The sequence below is a fragment of the Zonotrichia albicollis genome, chromosome 6 (genome assembly GCF_047830755.1).
Source record: "Zonotrichia albicollis isolate bZonAlb1 chromosome 6, bZonAlb1.hap1, whole genome shotgun sequence".
NCBI classification, from domain to species: domain Eukaryota; kingdom Metazoa; phylum Chordata; class Aves; order Passeriformes; family Passerellidae; genus Zonotrichia; species Zonotrichia albicollis.
The window spans coordinates 643,859-660,090 of record NC_133824.1 but is presented as its reverse complement, the minus strand read 5'-3'; the positions used below and the strand labels follow the sequence as shown (position 1 = coordinate 660,090).

The 16,232-nt window shown below is 53.5% G+C and overlaps 2 protein-coding genes across 8 annotated transcripts in view; one reads left to right on the top strand and one right to left on the bottom strand.

The window, feature by feature from the left end:
* The window catches only part of ZBTB1 (zinc finger and BTB domain containing 1), a 28,069-nt gene extending 22,803 nt beyond the window's left edge, over positions 1-5,266 (bottom strand). The window contains exons 1-3 of one of the 6 annotated variants that reach the window (XM_074542237.1): positions 5,129-5,266; positions 3,711-3,779; positions 2,378-2,610 (exon numbers count right to left, since the gene is read on the bottom strand). The gene's annotated coding sequence lies outside the window, so the exon portion shown is untranslated. The other 5 variants (XM_074542239.1, XM_074542235.1, XM_074542240.1 and 2 more) reach the window with 5 other exon arrangements.
* Positions 5,267-9,013, top strand: ZBTB25 (zinc finger and BTB domain containing 25). Of its 2 annotated transcripts, none has more exons than XM_074542243.1 (3): positions 5,267-5,401; positions 6,046-6,224; positions 7,376-9,013. In XM_074542243.1, exons 2-3 carry the CDS (start codon positions 6,052-6,054, stop codon positions 8,508-8,510), a joined length of 1,308 nt encoding a protein of 435 aa, XP_074398344.1. In that variant the 5' UTR covers positions 5,267-5,401; positions 6,046-6,051; the 3' UTR covers positions 8,511-9,013. The 2 variants fall into 2 exon arrangements, with proteins under 2 accessions (XP_074398344.1, XP_005491868.2); XM_005491811.4 differs by lacking the exon at positions 5,267-5,401 and adding an exon at positions 5,409-5,968.
* Positions 9,014-16,232: the final 7,219 nt, after the last annotated feature.

Here is a 16,232-nt window from a genome sequence, read left to right as displayed (position 1 = left end):
TCCCTGGTTGGTATGAGCACTCTCAATGTAATCACTGCTAATTCCTGTGCCAGTGACAACAGTGGTTGAGCCTGATGAAGACTTGTGCAAGCAGAGCTGAAGCATCTGTTAAGTCTGTGATCTTATTCCACACAAAACTTTCTGGCTACCAGGAAGAAGTGGCTTCTATTGCTTCTCCGAGCCTCCCACACAGCACCAACCCACATCTTCATTACCTGCATCCAACCCCCCCAGTGGGTGCTGGCTCCCTGCGACCTCAAACATCAGCAGACTGAAGCTAATACTACTTGTTACTCCTTAGGTTTTCTGGCCAGTCGTCCAAAAATCTCTCCACAATCTTGTCAACTCGCTTTGCTGCTGCTGCTGCCTAGGAAAATCTCTGCAGCCGCTCGCGTTTGGCCGGTTTTCCCCACGGCCATATGGTCCCAACGCCTCTCCCGCCTCTCCTCCGCTCGCCATGAAAGCTTAACTCGTAACTCGGCAAAAACGAGAAGCCCGCATCCCCCTGCTCACGGCTGCTCTGTGGGTTTCTCCAAGAGCTGTAATGAGGAATGTTAAACAAACACCTTTAATTAAAGGAATGTTTGTTTAGTGTAATTAAATGCCTAAGGAACACCGCACTGTTGCAACCCCGGGTAGTTTTGCAGTGCGCGCTGTACCTTGCGATACTCGAGTGCGAGGGAAATAATGCAAGCAAGTGACAACCTGGCAGTAAACACCCAAATATTAAGCAGCGTCCAAGCCATGCTACCCGGTTACCAACGCCTACGTGTCAAGAGGAACCGGCACTCCTGTATCAGCTGAAACAGGGGGTAAACTTGAGAAACTGAGTTATAAAAAATCCTGAAAAATAGAGAGGAATAAAACCCCAGCCCCAAACTCACAGCGTTTTCAGTCCCATTTCCTCTACTCTCTTCGACTACCTTTCTATACGAGCAGAAAAGAGGAGTTCTTTGAAGAAGGAGACTTTCGACACCGCTCCCAGAGCGGCACAGGGTTTGTTTTTTATGTGACAAAAGTATTCCCCTTCCTTTCCAGCCGCCCGCACGGCGATCCAGCGCACTGCCAGCCCCGAGTGAAACCCAAGTCTCCCGCCTGGCAGGGTGGAGCATTCCCTCCGGGCTGCAGCTCCGCTCCGTTTTTCGCTAAACTACCGCAACTCACTCCAAGTTTTGGGGCGTTTATTTTGTGAAGACAAAAGGAAGAGAGGCGGCGGGACCCACGGCGGGGGCCGCGGCCAGGCGCGATAGCGGCACTCGAGATGTTTACCGCGACTTCGAGCCCCGGAGCCACGCGGGCGGCGCGGTGCCCTTCCCTTCCCTTCCCTCCCCGCCTCTCGCCCCTGCACCTCCCTAGGCCGCTTCTCGCTCTCCAGCGCGGCATCCCCGACCCCCGCCCCGCAGGGGGAGCGCGCCCGCCGCGACCCCCGGAGAGAAGCGGGGAGGGCAGGAGCGAGCCGGAGCCGGAGCCGGAGCCGCCGCTCCGCTCCGCGCCGTGCCCTGCCCGGCCGCCGAGCGCAAGGTCACCGCTCCGGCCGCCGGCCAGGGACCGGCCGCGGCTGGAAAGCCCCTACCTGGCAGCGCCGCCGCAACTATGGCGGGCCGCGCCGGGCCACGCCGCCGCTCGGCACTTCCCACCTCCCGCCGCCGGCGGAGCTGCGGCCGCCTCCCGCCGCCTCCTCCTCCTCCCCGGGTGCCGGCGGCGGTCCCCGGGCCCCGCTTACCGCGGCTCGGCGAGAGGCGGCGGCCGCCGACGGGGAGCTGTGCCCGCGCCGCTCCCGCCGCTGCTGCTGCTGCCGCTGCCGCCGCGGCTGCAACAAAGGACTTCCGCCCCGCCGCGCTGCCGCTGCCGCAGCGCCGGCTCCGCCGCGACCGCACGGAGCCGGACCCCTCCCCTCGGCGGCCGCGGCTCCCGGCGCCGCCGCTGCCAGCGCTGCTGCGCCGCCGCCAATGCCGGGGCCCGGCGGGCGGCTCCCTGCCGCGCTCCGCTCTCCTCCCATGCCGCCGGGGACGCGGCGCGGCGCGGGCTGGCGCTGCCGGGACCCCTCGGCCCGGCTCCTCCCCGTCCTCCGGCGGAGCCCCCCGGAGCCGCGGCGGGGCAGCGCCCACCGGGACCCCTCGCTGCTCTCCGGGCCCCGCAGCCCGCCCCTTCCCCGCGCACCCGGGCTCGCCGCAGCGAACGGGCAGTCTCTGCTTTGCCCCCGAAGCGGCCGTGGCCGGTGCTAACGGGGAGGCTCCGGTCACCCTGTGGGTGTCCGGCGATGGAGCGTTGTACCGCAGCCCCACGGCCCCCGCGTGGGACAGTTCAACTGCGAGAAAACCACTGCGAGCTGCGTGAGCTAGTATTTCCTTCTCGCAGCAATTTCACACGTTCATACCTCCGCCCTCCCTCCTGGAGCTTCACGGCGATGCAGGAGCTCAGGGCTGGCAGCCACCGCCGCGCTCTGTCACAGATCCCGAGAACGGCGCTTTTTCTCATCCTTCCAGGAGCTGTTCCAGGCCCTCTTCCCACCAGTGTCTGGACCTCTCCTGTGTGACAACATCCAGCTTCTCCGGAACTATCCCATGTGAGTAAGTGGGATTTCCGGCCCCCCTGCCATCTGCCGCAGATCTGAGAGAAAACATAAGCCAGGTCAGGCTTTCCTCCAGGTCTTACCACTTGACTTTTCCACCCCCAAAGTGACATTTGTCCTTCAGCACAAGCATTGTTAAGTGCTTAATCCGCACAGCTCCATCATTCACTTTCTGGAGATACCATTGTTTTTATGTTGGTGCAACTGAGATCCCTCTAAGTATCTGACAAGCCAAAGGGGCAAACTCAATCACAGCAAAACTAAGAGATTTTATTACAAATTTGAAAATCAAGAAGTAACAAAAAAGGCAACAAAATAAAACGCCACAATGTTAAAATCCATCCATCCCTGCTTCAGTGACCCTGAAGGTTTTCTTGAGGCATCCCTCCTCTGTGTAAGCAAACAGGACAAACCCAACTCACACAATCCTAGTTTCCAAGTGGAGGATCAGCCTTTCCTCCTGGGTCTGTCTGGGGATTTTCTAACCACTACAGAATAAAAGCAGAGCTTTCAAAACATGTCTTTCAGAATGTGTCTAAAAAATCCCCGTTTTCACTCTCCCTTGCCTCAGGGGTCTGTAGCAATCCAAGGGAAAAAAACCTCTGTGGCACAGAAGGTGGAGGGACCCCCACATTACAGCTGCTTTGTAGGTTTTCCTGTTTTATAGGAAGCTAAAGAAACGGCCTCCACAAACCAACAGAGTCATGGCTTTCAAATCACACTGAAAAGCTGCTTTTCTTATGGTTCAAGAGTCTTTTTCTGCCCACCTCTTTACACACCCCAGGGCAGCACAAGCCAAGAGCAGCCATGAGGGGCTTGTGCAGCCTCTTGCTCTGTCCCATGTGTGTCACACCACAGCTCCTGCCACCTCCGGTAAGGTGGGGCCCAAGGCAGTCCCCCTTTCTCACCACCCCGTTCTCTTACTGCCTTCCCATCGCACTTACATTTGCAATTTGCTTTTTTTTTAATTATTATTTCCTGAACACAGAGGAGGAGGGAGTAGAAACACACATGGAGAGAGCTGTGATTATGTGCTGATGTCTTTCTGACCCACCAGCATAGGCTGTGTCACTTTGTACTGGCTGTGAGTGATATCATTGCCTGTGTTTTACAGCAAAACACCAAATTCAATCCTCACCACCACTTTCATCAGTTTGGCTCTGGTTTCTCTGAAGCTCTTCAAAGTCCTCTTTGGAGCAGAGTCAACCTAAATAACATGTAAATAATTAATCATTTAAATAAATAACATGCCGTCTGCAAATAGGGACTCGCTCCATACGCAGGTTAATAAATATGTTAAATAACCCAAAACAGAGTACAAAACCTTGAGCCACCTACTGCCAACCTCTTTTGGGGAAGAAAAGTGGGTACTAATATTTATACGAGCAGTAGGATTATAGCTCCACGGTCTCTCAATTCTGCCACTGTGCAAACACAGGAGGGAAAGATGGTCCCTGAGTCCTGTGAACATTATATTTAAAATAGAAGAAATAAAACATAAGGCAATGGAAAAGATAAAGCTGTGCTGGTCAGTGGGATAAGCAGCTAACACATGGATGAAAATTCTTTGGAACCTATGTTCTGTCATCTCTCAGCCCATCTTCATCACCCAGCCAGGCTCAGGCTGCCTGGAAACAGCCCCATAAGCTGATGCATTCTGGTGGCCAGGGGCATTATTTGCCTTTAATATTCAAGAATTGCATTTATGGGGTGCAAAAGGAAAATGGACCACAAACTATCAAATGCTGAGAGGAAACCAAGAGGGATGATCCGAGGCACTGAGTATCTTCTGCAGAGGCCCTGAGTCAGCAGAGATGCTATGGAGGAGGTGGGTGTGATAGATCTTGGAAACTGCACCAAAATCATGACAAAAGCACACAAATAGTGATTTTCACTGCATTTTCCAGCTGGAAAAACAACGCGTGAGCATCAAGTTAACCCGGTGGCAGCAAGACTGGACGTTCGAACGCCATTTGGTAGCATTCATCGGAAAGCCACCTCGGAGGTGGTGCTGAGTGCGGGAGCGGAGGATGGGGCGCGCAGGGGCCGCGCTGGCGCTCCCGGGAGAAGCCCGTCCCTGCCCGGGAGGGGCTGCTGGTGGCCGGGCAATCGCGGTCAAGGGTGGGAGTGCCGCCCGTGCCTCCTCCTCTGCCTGGCACCGGACCCGGCACAGCTGCTCTCGCCCAAAATAACCCCTGGTCGGACATCAGGGAGCGACCGGGGGAGGAGGAGGAGGCCTGACAGAGAAACGCTGCGTCCTCGGGACTCGCGGTGCTTAAAGCAGCGCAGAGGCCGCAGACATTGGCGAGGAAGCCAGATCGTATCTTCTCATCCATTCCCGGCCACGCCGGGGAAGCTCCTTTACTTTTTATTTTTTTTTTCCTGTAAAAAACAAAACAAAAACCCCAAACCAAACAAAACACCGACCCAACCCAAACCAGCAAACACCCCCCAACAGCACGCACTTTCTGCCGAGAGCGGAGGCGCTCAAGGCGATCAAGAAGTCGAGCCCCCCGCCCAGGCTGACGCCTTTGGCAGCCCACGGGAAACACGCACCCTCCCAGAAAATCCCCCACGGGGCTGCACACGCTCCCTCCCTCGCTCGCTCGCTCCGGAGCTGCGGGCGAGCCGAGCAGCGCGGGCAGTGCCGCCCGCAGCCGCGCAGGGGCCGCGCTCGCGTTTCCCGGGAGAATCCCGTCCCTGCCCGTCCCTGCCCGTCCCTGCCCGGCCCGGCGGGGCCCGGCCCGCCCGGCAGGAAGCGCGGGGGGGCAGCGCCCACCCCATCCGCCGGGCGGGCAGCGGGGGCGGGCGGTGGCGGCGCTTCCGCGGGTAAGCGGCTGCGCGGGCGCGGGGGAGCGGCGGGGCCGGGCCGGGAGGGAAGGAGGGCGCTGGGCCCGCGCCACGGGCGCGCTGCGCTCGCCGCTCCCGATGCGCGCCGCGTTTCTCTCTCTGACCCCCAACCCCCCAATAATTTTCTGCGGAAACAATAGCAAATATCGGCGCTTATTTGCGCAGGGGCCGCTGGCGGGGCGGGGCGGGGCGAGGGCGGCTCGGCCCGCACAATGGGGGCTTTGTTGGGCGCACAGGGCTCCTCTGTGCCGCGGCCGCCGCGCTCAGCCCCGCTGCCCCGTGCCTCCGCCGCGGCCCCGGGGCGGCAGAAAGCGCCGTCAGCTCGCAGGGAAAACGCCAGCCAGGGTTAAAGTTAGTGCTGACACCCCGCAGAGCGTGGGTAACCAGCGGGAGAAGCGGCTCTGAGTGTAGCTGGCAGATGGGAAAGTCCCCGAGAGGTCTTGAGCACCCGCGGTGGTATCGGAAGGAGAAACTGTTAAATTGGGGTGCAGGGAGTATCTGGAGGAGGGAAGGGGCTCCATGCCAGGCGTCCATCTCGTTTCGGTGGTGAGAAGTCAACATTTGAGCCTTTGGGAGCTCTCCGGTTTCTTAATGAGATGAACATCTTGTTCCCTTGCTCCCAGCACACCATGGATACCACCGGCCACAGCGTCCTCCTCCTCCAGCAGCTGAACATGCAGCGGGAGTTTGGCTTTCTGTGTGACTGCACAGTTGCCATTGGAGATGTTTACTTCAAAGCCCACAGAGCGGTGCTCGCTGCTTTTTCAAACTATTTTAAGATGATATTTATTCATCAGACGAGGTAAGAACACACAGCTCTCCTCCTATCCTTTTACCGCCCTCAGCGTTCTGCTTTTTCTTCTTTCTAAAGGTATAAAAGTCTAAGAGAGTATAAATGGGGACGTTAGGTGGCCTGAGATTATTTTCCTAACCCAGCACAGGCCTTGGCTCTCTAAACAATCTCAGACCAGAAAGCACTGCCCTTTAAAACCACTTTCTTAGTCAGCATATGGCAACATCAGACCCTGCATTTTGGAGATGAGGCATTTGTGTGACCGGATAAATAAAGCATATAAATACCACCATGTTCCTGCAGCGAGAGCCTTGCAGATTTGGAACCCAGGGATATCCTGGTTCCTCCTGCCCATGTGAAATATGTCCAGTACTTTGCCTTAGGTTGTTGTCAAGCTTGCTGGGTGAGACTGTCATTTCTGGCAGGATCCCCAGGCTTGAAACAATCTAGAAGCTGTGGCCTTATCACAGTTCTGTGCTTCAGGCTCTTGGAGATAAGGGCCGAGACTGAGATCATCAATTCATTTCAAGTTGTTGTTCACATGCTTCACCTGGCCAGGTCAGGAGTGGTTCTGCAGGTACAACAAGAGCAGTGCCAAGGTCTGGCCTCTGACCTGGGCCTGGCTGTTTGTGATGGATTAAACGTTCTTCATTCCCCTTCCTTTCTGAGGGTCGTGGCCTCTGGCACCTCTGCAAGATAATCTTTAGGATCAGCTGCATCGCCCCTTGGCTGGAAGTGAGATGAGTTAACTGCCCTTCCCTGTGGATATTGTTTGCTGACACTTAAGTGCTATACTCATAAAGATTACACAGTGCTGGCAGCTGAACTCATTACTCAGATGGATGGAGTGGCACACACTGGTGATGCACAGCTTGCATGGCATCGCTGCGGTGCTGTGTGACTGCAGCTGGCTCTGAACGGGAGGGACGGGGTGGCCAGGGCTGGTCACCAGCACCAGCCTCAGCTGCAGTTGTGCACGTGGCCTTCGGAATCACAGGGATAAACGCAGACTCAGGCACTTGGCTTTGCAAACAAAGCTTCTGCACTTCTGCAGGGCTTGGCAGGGAGTGCTGCTTGTAAAAGCGCTCTCACAGCAAATGGGCAGGTAATGGATCGGGATTTGGATCCCTGTATGTACTTAATCATCTGTTTTGTTTCAGCGAGTGCATAAAAATTCAGCCTACAGACATCCAGCCTGACATATTTAGTTACTTGTTACATATCATGTACACTGGGAAGGGGCCAAAGCAGACTGTCAGCCAGAGCCGGCTGGAGGAGGGCATCCGCTTTCTGCACGCAGACCACCTGTCCCACATCGCCATCGAGATGAACCAGGCCTTCTCCCCAGAGCCCGTCCAGTCCTCCAACCTGTACGGGATCCAGATCTCCACGGCGCACAAGCTGGCCAAGGAGCGCCTGGGAGCGAAGGAGAGCCTGCCCAAGGCGGGCAGGTCTGCGGCGCAGGGCGATCCCCCCCAGCTGCAGCTGTCCCTGGCCATCGGCCTGGACGAGGGCCCCCTGGACCAGCAGCCCGCCCGCGCCCCGGCCCAGCCCGCGGCTCTGGCCAAGCCGCCCGAGGAGCGCCCGAAGCTCTCGGTTTCCATAAAGCAGGAGCGGTGCGACTCGGAGCCCGTGGTGTCCCAGAGCTGCACCCCTCCTTCCCCGGGGGTGGCCAGCCCCGTCCTGGCCAAGGGCGGCCTCAAGGTGCACCCGTGCCACTACTGCGGGGAGCGCTTCGACTCGCGCGACGGGCTGCGGCAGCACCTGCACACCCACGTCTCGGGCTCGCTGCCCTTCGGCGTGCCGGCCTCCATCCTGGAGAGCGGAGACCTGGGCGAGGTGCAGCCCCTGGCCGAGGACAGGGAGCCCGGGGACGGCCATCGCCTCGGCGCCTTCCTCCTCAAGGAGGACGAGCATCAGCTGGAGCATCCGAGCTGCAGCGAGCTGGAGCCTCTGCAGATCGGGCAGCTCTCCCTCATCTCCAAGGACCACGAGCCGGTGGAGTTGAACTGTAACTTTTCTTTCTCGAGAAAGAGGAAGGTCAGCTGCACCGTGTGCGGCCGCGCGTTCTTCCGGAAGAGCCAGCTGCTGGAGCACATGTACACACACCGAGGGAAGCAGCACAAGTACGGCCGCTGCCAGCGGCTGGAGAGCCCCAGCGCCCCCAGGTTTCACCCCTACTGTGACAGCGAGAGTGTGGGGAAGAGCCCCAGCTTGTCCCAGGAGCACTTGGATGAATGCATACTGGAGTCAGATCTCATCCAAGAAAGTGTCGATACGATCCTGGTAGAGTAATTCTCCCCCTTCAGATCTGAAACTGGATGTTTTGGCATTCTCCACCTAGGGAGTGGCTGTTCTGTGCAGCTGATTTTCTTGAGCCACCATTCCCCTCACTGCTGAGATAACTGTGAAGGACTGTGTACTTTGACTTGTGTACTTGCTTTTTTTACTTCTCTAACTTTTAAACTCGAGTTAATTCCCATCTAAGTCCTTGGAAGCCTCCGTGTAACTCAGTTATGCTTTTCCTCAATGTGAACTTATTCCTACTCTGCTTTACTGGAGTAAAGGCTGTATTGCTGGGTGTGAGGTTTAAACATTGTCTAGTACTCTGTGTGGTGCCTAGGACTGTTTGTATCCCATAGAATTGCTCTTCTGAAACCAGATGGATGGAAGTGTAGAGGGAAATACTTACTGTGTTTCCCAAACAGTTTGTTTTTAATGAAAATAAATATCTCAAGGAGATGAATCCTGAAGTTCATGTTGTTAATGTAACTGCAGTTAATAAATCTCTGCATAAATATTTGCAGGAGCCATAAGGCTGCTCTTTTCAAGGGAATTGGCAGTGTTGATGTAGGGGTGGCAACCTTCATTTTGACAAGCCCTGGAGTCCTCATCTGTCTTCTAAATTTACTTTTAAACTCTAGGGATTTGCATGTGTTTTTCCTCCTTCCTACTCCTCCCTCATTCACCACTACTGCATAAGCAAAGACAGATTTTGATGCTCCTCTAGGACCATGTTTCATTTTTGGACTGTCTTCTCTGCAGGGAGGAAGGAAAGCTGCAAAGGAGTGTTCTTCTTTGAGAGGAGACATACCCTGGCTTAAATCTTTACAGGATTAAATGCCACACACGTATTTTCTGAGTGAAAATGATTTCTGACTATAAACAGCTTGGAGTAAACACATTTTAAAATATTACAATCTGTATATTTGCTCAGAGCAAATACAGAGCGTGTTATTTTTTTCTCTGTTTGCAGAGCCAGTGTTAGATGGTAACATGCAAGTTTTTTGCCTTTCATATAATCACAGAATGGTTTGGGCTGGAAGGGACATTAAAAATGATTTAGTTGCAGCCCCCCTACCATAGGCAGGGACACCATCCATTAGGTTGCTCAAAGCCCCATCCAGCTTTTCATTTATCATTAGTTGTTATCTGAAGGGTAATATCCAATAAAATTATACACATGCCTCTTGAATTCAGAGTTTGTCCCTCTCTAGTTTTCATCCCAGGCTGCAGCCCACCCCTCGGAGATGCTGTTACTCAGAAAGCCCCAGGGGACACACCAAGTTCTTAGAGAGCAGAGGTCTCTCCTGCAGCTCAGAGCAAAAGCCTCGTGAGCTGCTCCCGTAATCTCCTTACCCAGATTTTGAGAAGCTGGAGGCTTCCTGCCAGTCCTGGTGGGGCCTTTGGAAAGGGTGAGCCTGAACAATGGTGTGAGAACAGTTTGCTGTCAGAATGCCTGCTCCAAAGCTCTTTGTAGTCGGGGCTCTTGAGCTGTCTTTGGTATTGTCCTGGAGCAAGAGCTGCAATTAAATCACTGCTGAATTAAAAGACCATCTGAGGTCTTTGTAAGGGCGGTTGCTGCTTCTCCTGGGCAGGGAGCTGCTCACTCCAGGGGCAGGATTGGCCACTGAGAGCTGCCAAATTGTGTTTCCAGACAAAGGGGCAAAACACCCAGTGCCCGAGCCTGCCGAGAAGATGTTGCAAAATGCAGGCTGTGGTTTGGAGTGAGCTTCCCTGCAAGCCCCAGTGCTCCTTCTGCTGCTTGTACCCATTGAAGCTGTTCTGGTGTGAACACATTTGAACCCTGCTTAAAAAGCCCTTCTTTGGAACAAGCAAACAAACAGAACCCAGCCGACACCCAGGCCTGTGAATGCTGCATCTGAGCACGGAGCCATTCACACAGAGCATTTCCTAGAAGGGAAATGCTTCTGCTTCTCTCCCAGCCTAATAGCGTCAGCTAAATCACATCCAGCACAAGCTGCTCATAACTGGGCAAATGCCTTCCGGCTTCCACTGACCTCTATTTCTACATGATGGGTAAAAAAAAAAAAAAAAAAAAAAAAAAAAAAAGGTATTTTATGGTCATTCCTTATTTGTATGTGACACTTTACTGAGTGGGCTGGCTTCTCTGGGTGCTGCTTGCTTCCCTCGGCTTCCTGCATTTAGTTTAAAAACACAGAGAAGCATTTGCTGGAGTGGCTGGAGCTGTAGAAATGAGCTGTAGAGGGACTGAGTATCAGCTGTTCAGTCAGTAGGTGAGCACCTGGGATTGTCAAAGAGGTGCCTAACTTGCCTGAAGTAATTGGTATTGAAAGCCAAAGGGCTCTGGATGTCTCTGCAGAGGTAACGGGGTGGTGGCAATAGAGGTCAGTGCTGGGGACAGCAGCAGGGACAGCAAGCAGCAGTGCCCGAGGCATCTCTGGGACACGCTGCTCGTCCTCAGGTGTGTGGGCTGGACGGTTTTGTTCTGTTCTTGCCCATTAAAAAGGGAGCTTTTATAAAAGCTCTGATCTCGGGTGAAAGAGCCCAATGTCACTGAGCTGTGTGTGCTGTAGGAGGGGCTCCATGGCACTGACTGCAAAGACACCAGCAAAGCTGAAATGAGACATAAACCAGGGCTGTGTTCCCGTGTATCCTTGAAGATACAACTGTAGAGGATTGTTTTCTGTTATCCTCACACCCCCTTTTAAAGGTGTGCTTTGGTTAACCTTTGTGGGACTGAACATCTGTGACATCAAACGTATGCCAAAGGCCTTTTTTTTTTTTTGCATCATTTGCAATACAAGAAATGCATTTTCAGCAGTTTCCTACTGCAAGTGTTAAAGCACTGTTATAATTAAAGCAGCAGGAAAAGCTGGAGACAGAAATCATCAGCTCCAAGTTATGTTAACATAAAAACATAATTCTCTCCAAGCCTTATGAATAGAAAATAATTTTACAGGGCAGTTACATTTGCTAAGCAAGGGCAGCAGCTGCTCCTGGATAAATCATGAGAAGTTTTATTACTGTATGTGGAAGACACTTGAATTACTGAGTGCTTAACCTTTATGTTGGTGCATGCTTGGAAATCTGCCTGACTTGCACAGCTGGGTTTGACAAATACTCATTTCTTGTTGTGGTTTGATTTTTTTTTTTTTAATAAAAACATAAAAAAAATTGTCACAGTCTGCAAAATAATTATACTAGTGATTCCTTCCAGATATCTGTGATTGGTTAACAGATGCACATGGGCTTAGGCAAAGAAAGCCCTGGGGTGGGAATACTTCAAGGATGGAAGTCCCAAAGCTCCAGGGGATCCTTGGAGATTTGCCATGTGCTCTGGAGAGGTCCCATCATTAGGGGTACTGGGCTGATGAACCACAGCCATTGCGGTGCCTTCTCTTTGGGCTCTGCAGCTCATATTTTATGTAAAGATGGGAAGATTTGGGCTCAGATCCCCCCTGCCAAAGCCCCTGAGCATGAGCAGACTCTGCAGTCAGCTCAAGTGAACCTCTGCAATGCCACAAAGTGCATTCAAGGCTGTCATCATGTATCTGGGTGCTGGCCCCAAAATGCTGACTGTACCTTGGCTGGCTCAAGCACCAGAGCATGAGAAACAATTTCAAGATAGGTAATTTGAAATGTTTTGAGGTATTTTTAGTGCTCTGATGCTGCTGGATCCAACAGGGTCTGTGATTCTCAGGCTTCTTAAGGTGCATTAAAATGTGTGGACAAAGCTGTATTTATCACTCCTTGCAGTGTGGGGTCTGGAGAATGTTGCTTTTTTGCCCACTGAGAAGATTGAAGAGGGAAATGAAATGTGCTGTTGGGATGTAAACCTGAAGCAGTGAGCATTACAGTTAAAAATAAGGCCATGAAATACTGCTATCATGACATTTCATTTCTTCAGTCAAATGCTGATACTGAATAGTTTTCTGGTATTTTGGAGGCAGAAAGTATTTATCCTGTGTAAGTGAAGCCTTCAGAACTGCAGTGAAAAGTGACCTCAGCATATGCAATTCAGCATCATTGAAGGGGACCATGGGCTATCAGTGGCCAAACTTCATGGCTTATGGAAGGCCTCCCACAGCAATCATCCAACACATCATGCCATACCTCTGCCGTGATTAATGGCAGATTCCCTGTTTAATAAAACTCAGTCTCTTCCCTTCTTGCCCAGGATTGCCAAAAACGACTGCAACAGAGTGGGCTTCCCAGCAGTCCATCACTAAGAAAATATATTCTGAGCAATTAGAAATCATGAGGGAAAAGGTAATGAGGATGGATGTGTCCTAAATTACATGCTGGTTAAATATTTGCAACCAGAGCAGTGCCAGGACTGAGCTCCTTGAGATGCAATCGCGGCATCTGCGGGATTTGCATGTTTCATTAAGAAAAAGTAATGACACAACTTCAAAAGCAGCCTAGGAGAGGAAATGTTCTCCACTAGCTCTAAACCAGAGGCTGCACCCTCAGAACAAAGGCAGGGCAGAGCTCTCAGCCTTCTCTGGGTTTCACTGGGTGGAGGTGGCGCTGGGAAGCTTTGGGGGTTCCAGCTTTGGGGGTGCCTCGGGGGTACCTGCCGGGATGCAGCAATGTTCAGTCCGTGTGAATCCTCCGGTCACTGGCACAAACGCTGTAGGGAAACGCTGTCTAAAGCCCTCTGTCCCTCCTGGCAATACTTGGGATTTGCAACCCATCAGTTTAAGGACATAAAGCCACCTATAGGCGCCAGGGCAGGGCAACCAGGGCAGCGAGCCATGGAGGGGTGATGGATGCAGGAGAAGAACCTCGTGGCAGGCAGGCAGTGGTGTCAGGCGCCCAGACAGGATCCAGCGGTGGGCGTGAGCCTCGCCGAGCCCCAGCCCAAGCAGCGGCAGCGGCGGCCGATGCTCCGCGTCACTTGTGCCCGCAGCCATCCCTCCGGGAGGGCCCCGCTCCCGCAGCGCCGCCGGAGCCAGCAGGGCGGGCGGCCCAGCCTGTCATTAGGGCCGAGCATCCCCCACCGGGCTGTTTGCCCCATTCGCTTACTCATCGGCTATAATGGCCGGGCTGCGGGCGCGCCTTCCTGTCGTGCCTGTTGCTCTGGCCGCAGCCCGCTCCTTTTGCCCCACGCACGGCTGGAGCTTCGGGCCTCCCAGCGCCTCGGCCTCCCTGCCTTGCTCCAGCTGGGAAATGGAATGCAAATTGGGTTTCAGGCTGTCTGGGCTGCGCCTTGGTGCGGCGCAGTCTGGGAGCTTTGGCAGGCGGGGAGCGGCGGGGCCGCCGGCGGCAGCGGGACCGGAGCCGTTCCCCCTTCCCGGGGATGCTCGGCAGGAGCCGCTCCCCCTGCCCTTCCCGGGGATGCTCCCCAGGAGCCGCTCCCCCTGCCCTTCCCGGGGATGCTCCCCAGGAGCCGCTCCCCCTGCCCTTCCCGGGGATGCTCCCCAGGAGCCGCTCCCCCTGCCCTTCCCGGGGATGCTCGGCAGGAGCCGCTCCCCCTGCCCTTCCCGGGGATGCTCGGCAGGAGCCGCTCCCCCTGCCCTTCCCGGGGATGCTCCCCAGGAGCCGCAACCCCTGCCCTTCCCGGGGATGCTCCCCAGGAGCCGCTCCCCCTGCCCTTCCCGGGGATGCCCCTCAGGAGCCGCTCCCCCTGCCCTTCCCGGGGATGCTCGGCAGGAGCCGCAACCCCTGCCCTTCCCGGGGATGCTCGGCAGGAGCCGCTCCCCCTGCCCTTCCCGCCCAGCTGCCATCTCAGCAGGTCTCGTCACGCCGAGCTGTCACCGCACCGAGCCCTGACACGCCGCGGCCTCGAGCCTTCATTAAAATGGCAAATGGTGAGAGCAAACGGGACACGAGTGACGGGCGCTGGGGCGCAGGGATGACATCCATCCCTCTCCAGATGGAAATCTCTCAGGAACAAAGCAGTGCTCGCTGTGTCCGTGCACCGGTAAGGAGCTGGCATTGGAAAGGCAGCGCCCGAAAGGGACCCTGCTGGATAGGGGGGTGTCACCTCTTCCAGATCAAAGAGCTTTGGAAGGCAGATCAATGCGAGGTCTAACTTGAGGACTGACAGGGTGACTGCCAGCTCGAGCTGCAGATGATACTTTCATCTGAACAATCTGAATTGCAAAACATGTTTTCTTACTGTCTCCCTCCCTTTTGTATCCAGCCTGTTTGTCAGTTTTTATATAACGAAACCTACTTTAAAATGCTGGGTTTGGGTATTTTTGCTGAAATCCACTTTTTGGCTAAGTGGACTTTAACCTCACAGCAGAAAAATCCCATCATTTGGCACAGAACTGCACTCTTCACAATTCTCTGCAAAAAGAAAGACATGTGAAAGCTGTGCCTCCTAAAAAACATTAACCTATATTGTATAAGAAATAACATCCTCTGATTAGGTGTTTTTTAAAGTCATATTTAATGTTAAGATTTTGTCCGTTTGCAAATGAAAAGTATTTCATTATTTTAGTAGTACCCAACAAGAGCTGACAAGAACCATTGCTCTGGGAAATAAAACTGCAGAGGTAAAATCATATTAAAGCAATTATTTAAATCAATCTGTTTCCTTGGAGCAGTTCATTTTGAGTTACTCATGTTGAAAGGTTCTATCTATAACACAGGAAGCATTAGGGCTTCACTGCCTGTACATGTGGGTCTGGCTTCTATCCGTCCGTCCATCCATCCATCCATCCATCCATCCATCCATCCATCCATCCCAAGTGCAAACCAGGATTCCCATGTATTTTGTGAATTTACTCAATTTCTTGCATGCATTTGTGAAAAAAAACCAAAACCAAACAACCCAAACTCCACAAAAACAACAACGAAACCCCCCACAACTGCATCTTCCCTTTTATACATGTTGCATATGAGAATGTCCACGATTTATGCAGGGATTGCACCTTGGATTCAAACACCAGGCTCCTGGCTGCTGTAGAGTCAGTCCTTTGAAGCCCATGGAGCTGCCATGACCTTCAGCAGCTGGAGATCTGCCCCTGTGCATTTCTAATCCATTTCTGGTGTCCCAGGGCAGGAAAGAAAATGCAATATTTGTTTGTGCCATCATTGTCTACTGGCAGTTTCCACAAGGAACTTTTCAATGGATGCACCTGTTTTCTGCTGGGCTCAGTGTTGTCTTAACAGAAAAGCTTTTTATCCCCCTGGAAGCCTTTTTGGGTATGAGTTATACTATTTAAACACTCTTTTCTTTGCTGTTAACATAAAAAGCTGTGGGAGATGAAAATATTCAAAATGACACAGCAAAGCAGGGACAGGGAAATTGTTGGATGTAGAGCTGAATTGTCCCCCCTGAGGAGAGCACTGGGAACACCTGGGACAAAAGCAGCAGCACAGGCTGTGGGGTGAGCAGAAGAACCACTTCCACAATTCAGAGGGCAGCAAGCAATGAATTTCTGGGTAAGGAGCCAGACAGCTCAGAAGCTGAATAGGGCTATCAAAATGATTGGATATCAGGAAAAATTTCTTCCCTGAGAGGAGTGTCCAGCATTGGAATAGGCTGCCCCCAGGGCAGTGGTGGAGTCACCATCCCTGGAGGGATTTAAATAATATGTAGGTGTGAGATGTGGCACCTGGGGACACAGTTCTGTGGTGGCCTTGGCAGTGCTTGGTGATCTTAGAGGTCTTTTCCAACCTGAAAATGATCCTGTGATTCTATGATAATTCCAGATTATTTTAGCTGTTGGTGAGGATGATGGTCCTACAGTCAGGCCACCCTTTGGTGCTGTGGCACAGCCACATCCTCACAGGTTC